Source organism: Dendropsophus ebraccatus, chromosome 1 (assembly GCF_027789765.1).
Source record: "Dendropsophus ebraccatus isolate aDenEbr1 chromosome 1, aDenEbr1.pat, whole genome shotgun sequence".
Taxonomy (NCBI): domain Eukaryota; kingdom Metazoa; phylum Chordata; class Amphibia; order Anura; family Hylidae; genus Dendropsophus; species Dendropsophus ebraccatus.
Window position 1 is genome coordinate 76,874,624 of NC_091454.1, and position 19,613 is coordinate 76,894,236.

At 43.3% G+C, this 19,613-nt stretch overlaps 1 protein-coding gene across 1 annotated transcript in view; it reads left to right on the plus strand.

Moving 5' to 3' along the window:
* Positions 1–439: 439 nt before the first annotated feature.
* WASHC4 (WASH complex subunit 4) overlaps positions 440–19,613 on the plus strand; it is a 50,938-nt gene continuing 31,764 nt past the window's right edge. The window contains exons 1-12 of the mRNA XM_069973734.1: positions 440–573; positions 6,873–7,012; positions 9,723–9,776; positions 11,511–11,576; positions 13,508–13,553; positions 15,164–15,231; positions 17,075–17,157; positions 17,420–17,462; positions 17,577–17,680; positions 18,421–18,541; positions 18,631–18,754; positions 18,836–18,963. Coding sequence (XP_069829835.1) covers positions 507–573; positions 6,873–7,012; positions 9,723–9,776; positions 11,511–11,576; positions 13,508–13,553; positions 15,164–15,231; positions 17,075–17,157; positions 17,420–17,462; positions 17,577–17,680; positions 18,421–18,541; positions 18,631–18,754; positions 18,836–18,963 — 1,044 coding nt within the window. The 5' untranslated portion in view covers positions 440–506. The remainder of the gene's footprint in view (positions 574–6,872; positions 7,013–9,722; positions 9,777–11,510; positions 11,577–13,507; positions 13,554–15,163; positions 15,232–17,074; positions 17,158–17,419; positions 17,463–17,576; positions 17,681–18,420; positions 18,542–18,630; positions 18,755–18,835; positions 18,964–19,613) is intronic.

Consider the following 19,613-nt stretch of genomic DNA (forward strand, 5'->3'; position numbering starts at 1 on the left):
ATGCCCCACATACTGATAAAATGTATTACCGCAATCCTTTTTCATAGCTTAAAAAGAGAAAGAATTTGCTCTTCAATAGTTTAACAGGCAGCTACACCAGAAGCAAAAGGGGGAGGGAGGTCCCAATATGTATAAAAGCCATTCATGCACACATTGGTAATAACTATCACTCTATACAGATCATAAGCCTGTAATTTGTAGACCAGATTCATCAAGACGAGAACAAAAGTGGACGAGCAGTCATGGCAACCAATCAGATTCCAGAAAATAAGAGCTGCAGTCCTTGTCTCCCCAAATCTGGTTTACTGCTTATCCTGCACTAAGTGAAACTAAGTGACTGCCGTGTGCCAGCAGAAAAGATGGCGGCCAAGGAACCGATTCACGTATCTGCGCATCCCCCGACACCTCTGGTGGGGGCGTGCCCCGGCAGGAAGTCACGTGCCCCCGAGTGTCACGGGGAAGCAGGCGGGCGGAGGCTGTGGTCATCCCTCGGTTGCTGTGCGGAGATGGCGGCGACTACAGAGACCATTTCCCCGGACTGGGAGTTTGATCGCTTTGATGACGGTTCTCAGAGTAAGCCAGTGACCGGGGGAAGGGCGGCAGCCTGGTGTGTGACAGCGGAGGGGTCACTGTCACCTCCTATGTGTCGTATCCATAGAGGCAGGCAGCTATGGGATGTGCTCTCATCGGGGTCCTCTCTGACGAGCCACTAGTAATGTCTGACCCATCCGTGTTATCTACCGGGACAGCTGAGCTTTCACTTTCTACTTAGGCTACTCTGTTCTTAGCTCCTAGTCCAGGTGACTGCACATAGATGGCTGGTGTCCCCTGTGATGGCTAGTGACTGCACATAGATGGCTAGTGACTGCACATAGATGGCTAGTGACTGCACATATATGACAGGTGTCCCTTGTGATGGCTAGTGACTGCACATAGATGGCTAGTGACTGCACATATATGACAGGTGTCCCTTGTGATGGCTAGTGACTGCACATAGATGGCTAGTGACTGCACATATATGACAGGTGTCCCTTGTGATGGCTAGTGACTGCACATAGATGGCTAGTGACTGCACATAGATGACAGGTGTCCCTTGTGATGGCTAGTGACTGCACATAGATGGCTGGTGCCCCGTGATGGCTAGTGACTGCACATAGATGGCTAGTGACTGCACATAGATGACAGGTGTCCCTTGTGATGGCTAGTGACTGCACATAGATGGCTGGTGCCCCGTGATGGCTAGTGACTGCACATAGATGGCTGGTGTCCTTTGTGATGGCTAGTGACTGCATACAGATGACAGGTATCCCCTTTGATGGCTAGTGACTGCACATAGATGGCTGGTGTCCTTTGTGATGGCTAGTGACTGCATACAGATGACAGGTATCCCCTTTGATGGCTAGTGACTGCACATAGTTGACAGGTGCGCCCTGTGATGGCTAGTGAGTGCACATAGATGGCTAGTGTCCCTTGTGATGGCTAGTGACTGCACATAGATGACAGGTATCCCCTTTGATGGCTAGTGACGGCACATAGATGGCTAGTGACTGCACATAGATGGCTGGTGCCCCCTGTGATGGCTAGTGACTGCACATAGATGGATGGTGTCCCTTGTGATGGCTAGTGACTGCACATAGATGGCTAGTGACTGCACATAGATGGCTGGTGCCCCCTGTGATGGCTAGTGACTGCACATAGATGGCTGGTGCCCCCTGTGATGGCTAGTGACTGCACATAGATGGCTAGTGTCCCTTGTGATGGCTACTGACTGCATACAGATGACAGGTATCCCCTTTGATGGCTAGTGACTGCACATAGTTGACAGGTGCCCCCTGTGATGGCTAGTGAGTGCACATAGATGGCTAGTGTCCCTTGTGATGGCTAGTGACTGCACATAGATGGCTAGTGTCCCTTGTGATGGCTAGTGAGTGCACGTAGATGACAGGTATCCCCTTTGATGGCTAGTAAGTGCACATACCTGTAATGGCTAGTGAGTGCACATACCTGTAATGGCTAGTGAGTGCACATAGATGGCTAGTGTCCCTTGTGATGCTAGTGAGTGCACATAGATGACAGGTATCCCCTTTGATGGCTAGTGAGTGCACATAGATGGCTAGTGAGTGCACATAGATGACAGGTATCCCCTTTGATGACTAATGAGTGCACATACCTGTAATGGCTAGTGAGTGCACATAGATGGCTAGTGTCCCTTGTGATGCTAGTGAGTGCACATAGATGACAGGTATCCCCTTTAATGGCACTGAAGCTGTAATAATCTCTTACATCTTTGGCAGTTATATAACGGTAGGGCCAGAGGAAAGCCACTGTGGCTAACATTAAAGTCTATTGTTGCATCCAGAAGTTGTCATTTACACTTTGTCGCCCAAAGCTGTAACTTTCCATAAAAATGATGTGTATACTATTGCACAATCTTTCCGTTTCCTATAGAAGGATAAGAGACGGCACTTCATGCACTGTTATTACTTACAATAAAGCAGAGCGCACAGATGGACGCTCACCTACAGTAGGTCCGTTACGCATGTGGCCACAATACGCTCACACAACTTTTAATGAACTTCAGATTTTCAGAAAATCGCCCAAGCTCTAACCATGTAGTCTTGTCCTTGGGATAGGAGGTGGGCTGTGAGGGGTCCTGTCCTCTGTGCCTCCTCTCTAGCAGCTGCTCTCCTGTCAATAGGAGTCACACTGAATGCATTAGGATGTAGAAGGGAATGGCTGAATAGATGGAAGGCGGCGAGTAGCGAGCCCTTCAAAAGAGTGTCTGTGTGCAGAGCCGGTCTGTGTGTGACATGAATGGCAGCCTATTTATTCCCTTATTCTTATTAAGCTGTGCTTCCTCTTATAATGCAAATGATTGAAAGATAGTCCCAGAATCTTCTTGCTTTATAACCTATGAATGGATAATTCGAGTATGGCTCCCACACGGGTCATCTGACATATGTTTCAGTTCCCCACCATGGTTGAAGGGAATCTGTCATTATAACATTCTAAACCAACAAAGAATGTGATATAAAACAAGTTTGCAATTTACACTTTTATTTTTTTTTATCATGCTGTTTAATAAAGCTGTACTTACTTGTATCCAGGTCCAGTCTCCTGAAGGCAAATTTTTATTCTTCTGCTGGTTGAAGTCCAGTGTTTTCCAGGTCATCTGCGCGCTCACGTAGAAGGCAGTCGTGATTGACACATGCATGGAGCCGTGACTCTGTACTGACCAGGACTTCCTGCATTTAGTCTTTTTTTTTCAACCTGCACAAGACTAAAAAGCTGCCTTCAGGAGACTGGACCTGGATACAAGTTAGGGTATGTTTCTTCTACAGAATATGCGTCGGACTCCGCTTGAAGCTCCGCCTGTCCCATAGACTCAGTGATATTCTCTAACGAAATCTGCCGTCCGCCCAAAGAATCTTACTTTTTCCCTATCCTGTGAAAACCTCTTAAAAGCATGATAACTAAAATAAAAAAATAAATAAGTAATGTGTATTGTAAACTTGCTTTATATCACATCTACTCTTGATTTAGAAAGGTATAACAGCAGGGACACTTTTAAGTAGTACCACATTTTTTTTTCACCCCTGATGGTTATCAGGACAGCAGCACCAGATCCCTGAGGCTACATTCACACGTTCCGTAAGTTTGTCCGTAATTCTGGATCCACAATTGCAAACAAATTTGGAGCCCATTAATTTCTATTGGGCTGTTTACAATATCTATAGATCCATAATCCATGTTTTACAGATGTGCAACGATTACTGACAAGCTCTAGAATGAGAACATCTGTAAATTTTGTGAATCTGTTCATCTGGCTGTTACATCACATGAGTGGCCGTAAAACACGCTAAATCCTACGGCATCTGCTGTTTGGACCAGAAGTCACTTTCATTATTTGTTTCTATGGGACTTTCTATGTTCTTCCCATAAGGATAACTAGTAAATGTGACTTCCAGTGCACATAGCTGAAGCTGTGTGATTTGACAAGTCTGCTGTGCTCAGCCAAGCATTTATATCTTCTGGATGGAGAGAGGGGAGGATTAAGCTGTGGTTTGGTGTCGGCTTACCTCCCAGAGAACAAAAGGATCAGACAGTTGAAATTCAACATACCTGATCCCTCTCTCCCTAACATCATCTGTCAGAGGAGAGATGGCAGTCGCCATACACACTGGCCAAGATTTATCAATCTGACTGAGACAAGTATGTGCAACGTATGCACGAAAACCCACTGTGATGTATAGTGGAATGCTTGTGGATCCATATACGCACATACTGAAGAAAGAAATGACAGATTGTCGAGTCCACAGCATGCTCCCTCTCCTGTATTGTTTCCCCAGGTTTGGCCAGGATTTCGCTCATTGACATGTGACACAGGCAGATTTTACTTTTATATAAAGTCAGCAGGAACTCTAGGAAAAATCTTGATCGGCTCTTAGTCATAGCGAAGTGCTTTATGCGGAACTTCACAACAGGAAATATTACTAAATCCAGTGTGACTATCTCTTCTCTCTACTGACAAAATGAACAATTTCCCTGCACGTATCCTCATTTACTGTTGGGATCAGCACTTTTGGTACAATACAATTATTCAGCATTCCCATGATGAAGTATTTTATTCTTACAGTAACGTCTTAAAGGGGTACTTTAGCAGAAAATAATCTTTCAAATCAACTGGTGCCAGAGATTACTTTTATTTTAAAAATCTCAAGTTATCCAGTACTTGTCAGCAACTGTATGTCCTGCAGGAAGTTGTGTATTCTTTCCAGTCTGACACATTTCTCTCTGCTGCCACCTCTGTTCGTGACAGGAAATCCCAATAGAAAACCACTCCTGCTCTGGACAGTTCCTGTTATGGACAGAGGTGGCAGTAGAGAGAGCAATGTGTGGAAGGAATACACCACTTCCTGCAGAGTTTACAGCAGCTGATAAGTACTGGAATACTGGAGATTTTTTAATAGAAGTAAATTACAAAATCTGGCATTTTCTGACACTAGTTGATTTGAAAGAAGCATTTATTTGCTGGAGTTCTCCTTTAATGTGACCTTTGCAAACCTACTTGAAAATGATGTTTTTCAGGTATGACTGCTGTACTTTCCTGCTTTAGGGAGTAGGGGAAGTGTGAAAGTCCTGGTGTGTTAGGTAGGGTACATTCTTCACTGTCTATCAGTTACCTGTATGGATGAATTGATGTGCTTGTAAAAACAATGAAAGGGCAGGGCTGTGCTAAGTGCAGGGGCTTCTGGGAGACCCAAACTTTTCCAGGGCTTTTCATGGGCTAACTTAGACGTAGGCCATCAGTATCTGATATGTGGGAGTCTGACACCCCACTGGTCAGTTGTCTGCTAGAGCCATGATGCCTGCATACACAGTTAGCAGCCCTGTATGTTGTGCAGTGGCATTGTTAGTTTATGTAAAATGTACCTACAGTGGTTTTTTGGGAAATTACTATGTTGCAGCACTGTTCCTGATAGACATTTCTCTAACATGCATCGCTTTTGAAGGTGGCGCTGTAATAGGCTTCCAAGAGCCTGTTCTCCATGCCGGATGTTATTATTCCCTATTAGACAAGCTTCATGCTGCATCTCCATTGCAAGACACAGTGCAATGAAAGGGGCCATTTACACGCTCTGTAATCCATGGACCCTATAAAGCATGGCGCTGGGCAGTGGACTCCTGGCATCATATATCAATATGATGTCGGGAGAGCCAAAAGTGTTTAAATCTTTGCTGGACTGTACTCATACAGCTGTATCAGTACAGGCCCGCAAAGATTTAAACACTTTCGGCTCTCCTGGCATCATATTGATACATGATGCCGGGAGGTCTGTCGTAGGGTCAGTGGATTACAGAACATATGAATGACCCTTAAAGGGAACTAATCACTTAAAAAACGCATGTAACGCTAAGGCAATGTGCTGTAGCAGCACCCAGCACACTTCCCAAACATGCTTTTATACCCCCCGTCCCTGCAATGTACAAGCCAAAAACGTACTTTATAAACCCGGCGCCCTGTATGTAAATTACCCCCAAGTAGTCCTCTGCGGGCAAGTAGTCACGGTCCCTGGGCGTTCTGCAGTGCTAATCACACCCCTCTGGGCGTGATTAGCCTGCATAATTGTGGCGGCGTCATCGGAGGCGTGCTGACGTTAGAGATAGCACGCCTACATTCTTGCTGTGCCGCTCATGCGCAGTACAGCGGGTCCGGTCTGCGCTGTTCTGCGCAGGTGCAGAAAGCCTTAAACTCATTGCTGGAGATCCGGCAATGAGTTTGAGGCTATTTTGCACCTGCGCAGAACCCGCTTATTCTTCGGACGGATGGCAAAATCTAGCAAACCATAAAATGAAGTCTATGGGACCAGCAGAGATGCACGTGTCCATGAGCGGGTAGACATACCCTAAGACTTAAAGGGTAAAGACTATTCCCACGTCTATAGTGTGTCATAACTTTACAGCCTTGTCTACACAAAGCGATGACCTGATATTGTCTGTCACCCAGAATGCCTCCATGGATTGTGTCTTGTGACACTTCAGATGGATGACTGCACGTGGGTGAGAAGTGGTGATTAAAGGGGGTCAGTCAGTCAGTCAGCAGTTTTATCCCATGTGCCTACAGCTCGGCTGAACAGGAATGTTATCTGTATGTTCATTTCCTGGATGGAAGAAAGTCTTGGAGATGTAAGAATCCAACTTGGCTGATCTCTGTTCCCTTAGCAGGAAGTATATTGATGCTTAGATTGTTGCTGTCAATAATAGCTGGAGTTCTTAGAACCTTGTGACTATCAGAAATACTAGAATTGATCCGGAAACTTGTCTTTTCATTGAATGCATCTCATCTAGGAACATTTTGTTTTTGGTTGTAGAAATTCACGCAGAGGTACAACTTAAAAACTATGGGAAATTCTTGGAAGAATACACGTCTCAGCTTCGGAGAATAGAAAATGCACTGGATGATTCTATCGGAGATGTGTGGGACTTCAGTCTGGATCCTATAGCGCTTAAGGTTCGGTTTCTATATTGTTCTCACAAATACAACAACATATAGTTCTCATTGGTTTCTGTCTTATGTAAATGTTTGCATTGCTAAATAAGTGAACAAGGCCATAGCTATAAACTTAAAGGGAAACTATCAGCACGTTAGACAAATCTAACCTGCCTATGTCTTCCTATTTTGTATGGGGCGCTGACAATAAAGGTATGTCTCTTAGGTTTATCCTCAGACTAATCGGGCACTGAGCCGGCCCATTCACTTCAAAGGAACGGAGATGCAATTCCACACACAAACAATAGTATTCAGTTGAAATGGAGAGGCAGCCAGCCTGCACTGCATACACGTAGTCCCAATCTTAATAAATCGGAGGCACGGGGTACGACTATGATGAATGCAACTGGGGTGCTATGATGAATAGGTAGGAGTGTATAACGGAAAGGAGAAAAAATCTAGCACTCACCAGATGATGTCTTTGAAAGTTTATTGCATAGAAACCATAGCAGGGAGGGGAAGGTGGATCAGTAGAGGTGCAGGCGCATCACCTGGAATAGCTATTTCGGGACTCCTCCCTTCGTCTAGCCAGGCCGATACGTCACACCCGGGGAGGGTGCTTTATATACACAGTGAACAGTGATAAGTAGTGGTATAAAAAATGTGAACACGAAGGAATTATCAGAAATACATACATATTACAGAAACGTAGCAATGCTACAATGTATAAGTAACCAAGACACTTTAAAAATACACTGAGGTCATTACGTTCATTTAGACCTCCTGCCCCTGTGGCATTAAGCCTGGAGATCCACATCGATTCCCTTTGTAGGAGGAACTGGTGACGCTCGACCCCTTCTGGGGCTTGGTTAACTCTTTCGAGCCCAAGAAAACGCAGAGCCCCTGTGTCGTCGCCATGAACAGTGTGAACATGCTCGATAAGTCTTGGAACTCCTTTTTTAGATCTTTACTTTTTCTCCTTTCCGTCAAACAATAGTATTGTTGTGCCTGGAAGAAAGCAGCAGCATGCCATTTCTAATCCTGGATAACCGCTTTAAGGGAATGAGTATCCGCACATTCTTAAAGCAAATCAGTTTCATTGGGTTCAAGTCAGGGCTTTGGCTGTGCCACTCAAGCTCATTGTCACTAATTCAGGGTTTCATTAAAAATATCTGTGTACTTTGCTTGATTCAGATTCCCCTCAACCCTGACACCGTGCTGAAAAAAAGCCCAACAGCATGATGCCACCACCATGCAAATGCCAGATGGGTTTTCATGCTTCTTTTACTGTGAAGAGGCTTCTTTCTCTGATATATGTCCAGATTGATAGAATTCTGCAGTGATGGTTGACCTTCTGACAGGATATTTGGATTTCACCATGGGAGACCATTGGGTTCTCAGTCATATACTTAAAGGAGAAGTCTGGCAAAAACTTTTATTTGTATTGTATTGCCCCCGAAAAGTTATACAAATCACCAATATACACTTATTACGGGAAATGCACATTAAGTGCTTTTTTCCCTGCACTTACTACTGCATCAAGGCTTCACTTCATGGATAAAATGGTGATGTCACGACCTGACTCCCAGAGCCGTGCAGACTGTGGCTGCTGGAGAGGATGATGGTAGAGGGATGGTCATTGTCCCCCCAGTGCCCTGTGTCCCTCAGTGTCCCCCTGCCATCATCCTCTCTAGCAGCCACAGCCCGCACAGCTCTGGGAGTCGGGGCATGACATTACCATGTTATCCAGGAAGTGAAGCCTTGATGCAGTAGTAAGTGCAGGGGAAATCGCACTTTATGTGCATTTCCCATAATAAGTGTATATAGGTGATTTGTATAAGTTTCAGGGGCTAATACAATACTTTAATAAAAAATTTTGCTGCACTTCTCCTTTAAGGCTGCATTCAATGCCTTAGGCTGGGTTTACACTGTGTTTTTGAAATTTGTTTTTGCAATCCATTTTATGCAAGCCAAAAAAAAGCGCATGAAAAATCAGATGCATTTGTGTGCATCTGTTTTGATCCCTTTTTCCATAAAAAAAAAAAAAAATCAAAAAGGGATCAAAACGCATCTGGTTTGGTTTTTTTAGCGTACAAAAAATTGTGGCTGACCACAGTGGCACAGTCATCACTATTTTTATATTTCAGGGTTTGCTAAAACTTTTTACTTTGTTTTTTTCCCAGCTATAGGTAGGTTCAGGCTATGGAATTCTCGCAGATAAATTCCGTGGAATTCCGTCGCCTGTACGCACTCACAGCTGCACGCCTTTCCGCCGGCTCCATAGACACCATTCTATGGGCCGGCTGATTTCGCATTCCGCCGAAAGAATTGACGTGACAATTCTTTTAGCGGAATGCGGAATCAGCCGGCCCATAGAATGGTGTCTATGGAGCCGGTGGAAAGGCGTGCTATAGTTGTAGATATGTGTACCCATGACCTAGTTCTAATAAATGTATCTATTACTAGAGGCCCTTTTCTTTCAGTAAGGTTGTGGCCTGGGGTTGGAGGTGGGCCTCCTGTCATGCTGAGCCACATGACTGCTTACTCTTGCATGGCTTACACACCAGGAGAAGGAATCCTCACCATGGATGGTGGATTAAGACATTTCTTCTTCTCCTATGTAATAGAGATTTATTCCTACAGAAAGACAGTATGTTGTTTGTATGACTTTATTTGTTGTTTGATTTTATGTCATGTACTTAATACTAATGTAGTTTGTTCCTTACTACAGCTTGTACCCTATGAACAGTCTTCCCTTCTGGAACTTATTAGAACAGAGAATAAGGTAATAGAATACACACCTCACAGTGACTTCTAGTTGTATGGTTAATGTTTTGCCACAAGGGAGGAAAGTTCAGAGTAATAGCATTTCTATATAAGGTAATGTATACATCTTTAAGCCCTTCAAGGTTGCAGTCTTTTTTCTTTTTTTTTCTTTTTTTTTCTTTTCCCCCCACCTCCAAAGAGCCCTTACTTAATGTTTCCGTTGATGTAATAATATAAGGGCTTGTTTTTTTGTTGTTTTTTTTGCAGGACTAGTATTTTTCTGTGGGACCATTTTAGGTTACCTATGACTGACTAACTGATATTTCAGTCAATTAATCTTAGCAACAAAAAAACATAACATTTTTACACATACAACTCACTTACACACTGTTTTAGACCAAGGGCACTGTTTTAGTTGCAGTGACCTATTTCAGCAGGATAACATGCCAGCATACATCCCTGTATGAAATGAGTGATGGTCAAGGATAGCATTAACACTCCATTCAAAGTCTGTGCGACTGCCAGAGACAAGCCAAGTAAAGTCAGCCATCTTGTCTGTTAGTGTCTTTAAATCAGTGTGTCTGCTCCTATTGTCTTAGGGCCCTATTCCACAGTAACGATAATCGGCCGGATCGGCCCCATTTGGCCCGATTCGGGCGATTATCGTTCAGTGAAATAGAGAGAACGATCAGCCGATGATCGTTCATTTAGGGCCAGACCTAAAATCATCGTTCCCCCACCGCGCATTGCTACGGTTGAATATCGGTGCGTGGCGGGCGATCGACGATTTGAGAAGAAACAGCAGCAGCATCATCATACATTACTTGGCTGCAGGGCTTCTTCTCTGCGCTGTCTTCATCCCCGGGTCCCGCACGCTCTATCTTCAGAATGGCCGGTCAGCTGACGGAGCGCTCAGCCAATCACAGGCCGGGACCGCCGCGGCCTGTGATTGGCTGAGTGTGGCCTGTCAGCTGACCGGCCATTCAGAAGATAGAGCGCGGGGGAACCAGGGAGGAGACGGAGCGGAGGACAAGCCCTGCAGCCAGGTAATGTATGATGCTGCAAGGGCTGCAAGGACATCGGTAACGATGTCCTTGCAGCCCTCGCTCAATGATCATCGGGCCGTGGAATAGGCCCAGTAAACGAGCCGCGATCTAGCAGATCGCCGCTCGTTTACATCGTTGATCGGTCCCTGCTCGGCCCGTGGAATAGGACCCTTAGTGCCAGATACCACAGGACAACTATTTAGGTCTTATGGAGTCAGTGCCTCAAGCCTATTTGGTGGATTAAAGAGCACCTGTCATGAAAAATAAGGCTTGTCAAAAGTTATTGATTGCAGTGGCTCTCCCTGCTGACCTGCTGTCGTGCTGTCGTCTGTAGATATAGCCGAGGACAGAGCACAGTAGCAGCACAAACCACTCCCCAGGCGGCGAATAACTCCAACAGTGTAGTCCAATAGACGTTGTTGGAATTAGCTGTTATGGCCATACAGCCGGGGAGTGGATTACTCTGCTGCTTCAGTCTCTTTCCGGCTATATCCCCTGATCACAGTGGGTCTCAGCAGAGAGACTCAATGCAATAACTTTTGAAATGCCTGACAACATGTCAAGTTATTTTGCATGACAGGTACTCTGTCATCTAGGCAGGTGGTTGAATTATTAACTTATTTATAATCAATGGTATATGTGACATAAAGGTTTTTAGATTTTTATTCCCCCCCCCCCCTGATATGCTTGTGTGTTTTATCTGTTAGGTTTTAAATAAAGTCATAACTGTGTATGCCGCCTTATGCTGTGAGATTAAGAAACTAAAGTATGAGGTAAGTCCTTTTCCTGCTATGACATTTCACTGGTCAATTGTGGTTTGTGTCCTGCCAAGAAATTTTTTTTCCTCCTTGCAGTCAGGCTGCAGTAACTTGATCTTCTCAAGAGGGGGGTGTAAACTAAAAACTGCAGAATCTTAAGAACTCCAAAGTTGTTTTTGGGATGAAGCTGCCAAAAAGGCATTTACTGACACTGGCTGTACAGACTTCTGTGTCTGAACTGTCTGGACTAAAACTGCAGATCTTAAAGGAGAACTCTGGGCTGGGGTGATTTTTGGCAGAGTGCTGGGGAGCATGACAGCTCCAGTCCCCCAGTCCCAGACGCTTCTAGGTCTTGGGGCCCTATTACACCAAAAGATGTCTGACAGATTTTTTCAGCCAAAGTCAGGAACGGACTGTAAACAGAGAACAGGTCATAAAGATAAGACTGAGATTTCTCCTCTTCTCAAATCCCTTCCTGGTTTTGGCTGAAAAAATCTGTAAAATAATCTGTCAGACATCTTTTGGTGGAATAGGGCCTTTAGTGGGGGACCTAGTTTTCAGGGATAATTTTTTTTTCATACAGATGCCTGGGAGTGGTAGTAAAAAGGAGGGTGTGCCTACACTGATCCTTTGCAGCTACTGCACCAACAATTCCTTGGCCGTTTCCTTAAGCCTCTATTCCACGGGTCGTTAAGAGGAGCAAACGAGCGCTCTCAGCGCTCGTTTGCTCCTCGTTCCCCGCTCGCTGCCGCCGCTATTCAACACGGCTGCAGCGAGCTGGTGAGTGCGGGAGGGGCGGCGGGGAGCTGTGGGGGGGCTGCCCGGGTGATCGCTGATCGTCCGGGCAGCCCATAGGATACAGCAGCGTCTGCTGCCGATGCTCCTATTCAACGAAGCGACGGCAGCAGATCGTTGCTGTATAAGTTGCTTGTTTTTCAGCATGTTGAAAAACAAGCGACTGCAACGATCAGCCGACATGAACGATGTCGGCTGATCGTTGCACTCTATTCTACGGGACGATTATCGTCCGTAGCGGCCGATATCGGCCGAATACGGACGATAATCGTTCCGTGGAATAGGGCCTTTATTCCTGATGAAATGCCTGCTGTGCAGGAATTGCCCTGCTCAGCTAATGGCAGACTGAGGTGGGACATTGCCACAGACAATAAATGCCTGAGCAGTGAAAATCCTGTGAACCAGAAAGTAGCAGCCAGGATCAGGGAATGTAAGTGTAAGTGATTTTTTATCTTGTTCTTAAATCGTCGTTCGGCAAAAATTTGCCGATCGTTCCGTTTAAACAGTCGTCGCGAGAAAGTCCAGCCGTCCGCAGCCCGGCCCCCCGCTCATCGCCGCCCTGATCGCCACCCCTGCCGCCGCTCCGATCCCCGCCGCCGCTCCGATCGCCCCCGCCACGAGCATACGTTACCTGCTCCGCGTAGCAGGTCTTCGAAATCCCCGGATCCCCTCTTCAGTGCATTGATTGTCTGAAGAGGTGAGCCGGGAACTTCAAACTGCTCCTCTTCAGCCAATCAGTGCTCCTCTTCAATTTTTTCGTACGATTTATCGTACCGTCTAAACGCTGATCGTTATGAAAAAAAATTGTTACTCCGACATCGTTAATCGTACGATCGGGCCAATTATCGTTTCGTGTAAACCCAGCATTACACTGAACGATTAGCAAACAACTAACAATGATTTTGGTGTCAGTACAAAATCAACGATCAATGATGGTTTCTCGCTGGACATTTGAAATTTAAACAATTTAACAATATATAGCCTGATATAGTTCCATTTCACAAGCAAAATTTAGTGCTACTACATCAGTCATATGTTGTTCTTCTATTGCCATAGATCGTACAGGAGGGTCCACGTGCTGTTGTTGATTCTATTGTACTGTGATAAAATGTTTCTTTGTGTAATTTTGTTTTTTATTTCCTGGAAAACAGGCAGAAACAAAATTCTATAATGGACTTTTATTTTACGGAGAAGGAGGTAAGCCATTCTTGTATATGTTCCTCGAATAGATCTAACATTTATTAGCAGTCTTTAGATGAACTTAGGAATCATTGGGCTAGCCTTTAAAGGGACAATATCATGAAAGAAAGCCATTGACCTGTTAACAAGCTTTTGGGTCTGAGTGTTCAGATTGCGACCATACAGGTGAACGAGTCAGAAGTCTGCGCTCAGAACATTCTCCCTCAGCTCTGTGTCACTTGATGAGACTGCTACATAAAGTCTGTGGAGCCACCTCTTCACACAGACACAGAGCGAAGAGACGACCGGGCGATCAGCTCAACTCAAAAACCTGACCGAAAAAATTACTTAAATTTAAAGGGGTCGTTCATCAAAAAAAATTTCTTTCAAATTATCTGTGCCAGAGATTTGTCATGTACTTCTATAACAAAAGTCTCAAGTCTTCCAGTACTCATCAGCTGCTTTATGTCCTGCAGGAAGTGATATTTTTTCCAGTATAGAGAGCAGGAGAGGTTTTCCATAAGGATTTGCTACTGCTCACCATAGTTCCTGCCACAGACAAAGGTGGCAGCAGAGAGCACTGTGTCAGACTGGGGCATACAGCAGCTGTTTAGTACAGGAAGATCTTTTTAATAGAAGTAAATTACAAATCTCTGGCACTTTTTGATGCAAGTTGATTTGAAAGAAAAAAAATTAGCCGAACTACTACTTTAGGGTAGCTTCACACGTACAGGATCCGCAGCGGATTTCATGCTGCCAATTTGCAGCGGATCCATGTACTGTGAAGGTCTATAGGAGTTACATATGCGCAGCGGAATTTTCATTCCAATGTGAATATGTAAGCTTGCCCCTTTAACCCCCCTGCATCCCGCCACCCGCAGCCCCAGCCCGAAGCATGCATTACTTGCTCGGTGCCACGGCTGCAGTAAAGCTCCCAGCTCCCCTCGCTCCTCATCAGCCAATCAGTGCTGCCGTGCACTGATTGGCTGATGAGGAGCCACGGGAGCCTCACACAGCTGCGGCACCGAGCAGGTAAAGGTTTTAGGATACGCAATTCATGTGCGTTGACTGTAGGACCGAAGGCTGGGCCCCATCAATCACTTAGAAGAATTAAAGGGGTTATCCAGGTTCAGAAAAATATTACTGCTTTCTTCCTGAAAAAGCATCCTTTTGTCTTGTGTTTGTGTGCAGTTGTAATATCACAAACAACCTGAGGACAGGTGTGGCACTGTTTTTAGAAGAAAGCAGCTATGTCTTTCTAATCCTTTGATAACCCCTTTAAATTTCTGTGCCACTTCACAGTTTTTGGGAAGTAAGCTAAAATTGGAGGACTCATTATGCTATATTCACATATGAAAATATTGTATTCTTTTGGTATAAAAACCTGTATGCCAACATATTCCCAGTGTATCCATGCTTGGATTTTAGTGGCACTAATATATACTGACAGTGACTATGTTTATTTGTGAGTGTGGTCTGTAAAAAAAAAAAAAAAAAAAAGTTTTAGCATTGTATACTGTGTTAGCCTTTATTTCTATCATATACCACAATATTAACATTGGATTACATGTGAGCATGCCCTACCAGATATTTATGTTTGCTATGTGATATTTCTGATTCCTCCACAGCTCCAGAATCGAGTATTGTGGAGGGAGATTCCCAAATACAGATGGGAAGGTTTGTCTCATTTCTGCAGGTAAACTTTGCTCTAGCATCAGACTACTTTATATTGATAACACACAAAAACACCGCAATGGAAAGATACAGACCCACTACAGACATGAAAATAGTTAAAAGCAGCCCCCCAACTGTGAAAAAAATTCCCACAAAAATAATGAGGCTCTTGGTTACCATTTGCAAACAGTGTAAGCCACTCCACCACGATGAGGGTGGCCTCATGCTCGGGGCGGACCCTACACTGTACTGTGGCCTCTCCATACTTCATATTGTTTCCAGTGCTTAGGTACTATGTCTGCAGATTCATGGGATGTCCATGCACTTAATACATGGCTTTATCTGAGCGTTCATCTCATGCCTATGTGCTAGTGATTGTGGCAATTGACTGCCAGGTTAAAGTTATTCTGCTTTGACCCACACAGCATTCTTCCCACTTTTAGCAGCATTGTTTGTTCTTGCCAGATGTTTTTAAGTCTGTAGTATAATATATGAAAGTGTGTATTCACATGCTACTGAAATATTCCGATTGGAATCTGTTTGGAATTTACCTGCAGCGTGTTTTTCAAGTGTTTTCTGTCGTTTATAAAAACGTTTGACATGTTGCACATTTAGGTAGGTCAAGGTCTCATGCCTATAACAGGGGGGCTTCTCCTGCAATCAAATAGACCAATCACCGAGCCATAGAGAGAAATACTCTATCTATACTGTGGAAGGTCTTAACACCGACCATTTTAAACTTTTTATTTGTGTGACATGTTAAAAGTATTTTAAAGTGACAGCAACATGTTAAATCTACCTTATGTCTAATTATGTTGTGAAAACCTTTTGGATTTGCTTCTGTTAATTCACATGCAGTGACATGCTGTAGTGATCCGCAGCCACAAAATCCTTCCCCCGTGAGCGTGCCCATATTCTTTATGAATAAGTGGTCATATTAAATGGTAAATAAAGAACCAGTAACCTCACTAATCTGGGATCACACGTGCAATCTTAGTTGTCAGTTTTTATGCATTTTGTTGTAGTCAATAAACAATTGATCATAAGGGAAATAATAGTATAACAAAGCCAATGAAAAAAATATCTTAAAAATGTTAAAATGGAGTGTCACACAGCAGGAAAAGGTGGCATCCCATCACAAACCTGCCAGTAGTGTGCAAAGGTTACAAAATAATGCTTGTAGGAAATCCGTAATCCTATATGACATACTGCAACGGCAGTCCCATAGTATAACATAGATGATAGAGAGCATATACGTAGTCACATCAATACTTACTCATAACTCCTTGTTTTTTGCCTTTTGTTGACATACAATACACTTGATAGTAGTGATTATTATATTAGCTTATTTTGTATTATTTCCATTATGGAAGCTTGCCCTACCTTTCTATCCAGAATATTGGACAATCTGGCACACAGTTTTCATTTACAATATAACATAACTCAACACAACACTGTGTTAAAGGGAACCCGTCGCCATGAAAATGCTATGTAAGCTATCAACATCATGTTATAGAGAAGGAAGAGCTGGGCAGATTGATATATAGCTTTATGGGAAAAGATTCAGTATGACTTGTCATTTATTGATTGAAACCTCAGATGTTTCCTTGCTAAGGAGTCCAGTCCATTGTGTGACACCGCCCACTGGACTCCTTAACACAGAATAATCAGAGATTTCAATTAACATATTACAAATTATACTATATCTTTTCCCACAAAGCCATATATCAATCTGCTCAGTTCTTCCTGCTCTATAACATGATGTCTATAGATTAGATAACATTGTCTTGGTGACAGGTTCCCTTTAACTAATGTATTTTCTGCACTCCTCCTTTGTAAAAACAGTTTGTTCTTGTTTTCTCTAGGAACTGTCCTGTTTTGTCACAAGGTGCTATGAGGTGGTGATGAATGTGGTACATCAGTTGGCCGCCTTGTATACTAGCAACAGGTCAGTGTCACAGCTCTTTTTATGTGTGGATTTAACCATTTGCATTGCAAAAATAATTAAGTACTTCCACAATATAAATGGCATGCTGCAGATTGAAATTCATTATTTTTCTGCCAAATGCAAATGGTATTTCAAATCCCCCATATTGATGATTCTCTTGTGAATTCCCCAATAACAATCCTCAAATTCTGCCACGTCTGAATAAAGCTTAATATAGGTATACTGTCTTATGACTCATCATCATTACCTAATTCTTTTCTAGGAATGAATCCAAGATCATTGAGACTTCTGGAGTTCATTTTATGGTAAGATACTTGACTGTATTTTTGAGGATTTATTTGTATTTCCGGTCATGTGCGATGTGCCTGTAGCCGCAATGTTAAAGTGTTTCACCAGGGTAATATGTTCCCTTTCTCTAGACTATGTATGAGCACCTGGGCGAGCTGCTCACTGTTCTGTTAACCTTGGATGAAATCATTGAAAACCATGCCACTCTGAAAGATCACTGGACTATGTATAAAAGGTAGGGAAAGCCAAGAGGTATAAGGGAATAAATTGCATGACTTCTCTAGGCTGAGATTTCATCGCCCTATGATTCTTTACTATTACACCCGAGAGGCAAACATCATGCTGTCTCTGCATGTCATGCTATCTGATTATTGCCATATGTCATGGCTGGACGATTCCCAAGATCCACGTAGTCAACGCTTCAAGAAATATAGTACCTCTGTCTAACTTTATGTACATCCAAGACTATTTTTTCCTGGTTACTTGGTGGGCTTAGTAACTATGTGTTTGTTCCTATTACTGGTGACTAAGACATGGATTGAAGTGGTTGTACAAGGTTAGTAATAAAGGACCCACTTTTCTCCATAGCTGTGTCTGCAACTCAACCTTCTTCAAGTGAATGGGGAGCAGATAGACAATTATAGCACACATTTTCTAATTATATTAAGCCTAGGGGATGGATCATAATACACAGAAAAGGCTTCTGGATGGGTCAGACTCACTTGGTCTTGTAACTTTTCTGAGGTGTATATGTATCACTGGCCTGTCTATCTGTACTCTTCTGTATGCTTAAAAGAAAATCGTAAAGGAAGTAATAAAAGGGTAGACACCATGGACCAGGTATAAGGGCAGACAACATGGACCAGGTGAGCTTTTTCCAACAATCTTTTATGACACCAAACTTTTTTTTGTAAAATGTTGGTTTTGTTCTCTTAGTGCAACTCTTCTTACCAAATGCATCAATTTATCCTGAAGGTTATTAAAGTCTGTACACCATAACCCAGGGAAGTTTGGGATTCAGGAAGACAAGCTAAAACCCTTTGAAAAGCTGCTTTTAAAACTAGAAAGCCAGTTACTTGACGGCATGCTGTTCCAGGTACAGTGACGGAAGTATTTGCCTTATAATGGTACTATGGGTATATATTCTTTGTCTTGTACATTTGTAATATTTCCCTGCTTTTACAGGGCTGTGTTGAACAGCAGTTTGACTCTACCAATGGAGGTGTATCCGTCTCGAAGAATGGGACCTTTGCAGAAGAGTTTGCACATAATATTCGCACAATATTTTCTAACGTAGAAGTAAAACTTGGTATGTCCATTTTGTAGCATTAATATAGTTTTTTTAGCTTCTTGTGTGGACTCTGACTGATGTGTGTTCTTGGATCTCTAGGAGAAGCCTCTGAAATCGATCAGCGGGAGAGATATGTGGGACTTTGTGGACTGTTTGTCCTTTACTTCCACATCTTTCGTACAGTGGACAAGAAATTTTACAAATCTCTTCTAGACGTGTGTAAAAAGGTACATGCCGTATTACTGCCTAAGAATTAGGCTGGGTTCACACACTATTATACATGCATACTGTACATTAAGGTATACAGTACATGACTTATAGATTAATATGATCTATTTTTATGATGTGTTATATGGTGACATTATAACTTATAGGTGATAGTTTACTATGCTTTTCCATGCATTTTTTTGTCCTGTATAAATGTATACTGGTCTGATGAAGATTTGCCTCTGTCAGAATAATGGATCCCTATAGAGATGATTAGTTTGCACATGTTTGAGATTTTCCTCAATATACTCGCTAAACATAAGATAATAACACAGTATGAACCCAGCCTCACTGGAATGGCTTTGCCACATGTGATGGTACCAGTACAGGACCAGCCCTGGTGACACCGCCTGCCCCCTGCAGGTGGGGAAAGTAGTAACCGTATGTATCACCACACTTCCTGAATGTAAGCCGCCAGGAAATGAGCATCAAAATAACTTATTTTATCCCAAGACAGCCGCAATAATGAAACTAGCACAGTGCACAGTGGTCAAACAAAAAAGCAATGACCCAATGGTAAAGACTTAAATGGAGCTAGTTTGTTAAGGAGTTCTACCAGTAGTAAATCTTATTAAATATGCCAGTGAACGATTTATCTTTCTAGTCTGTA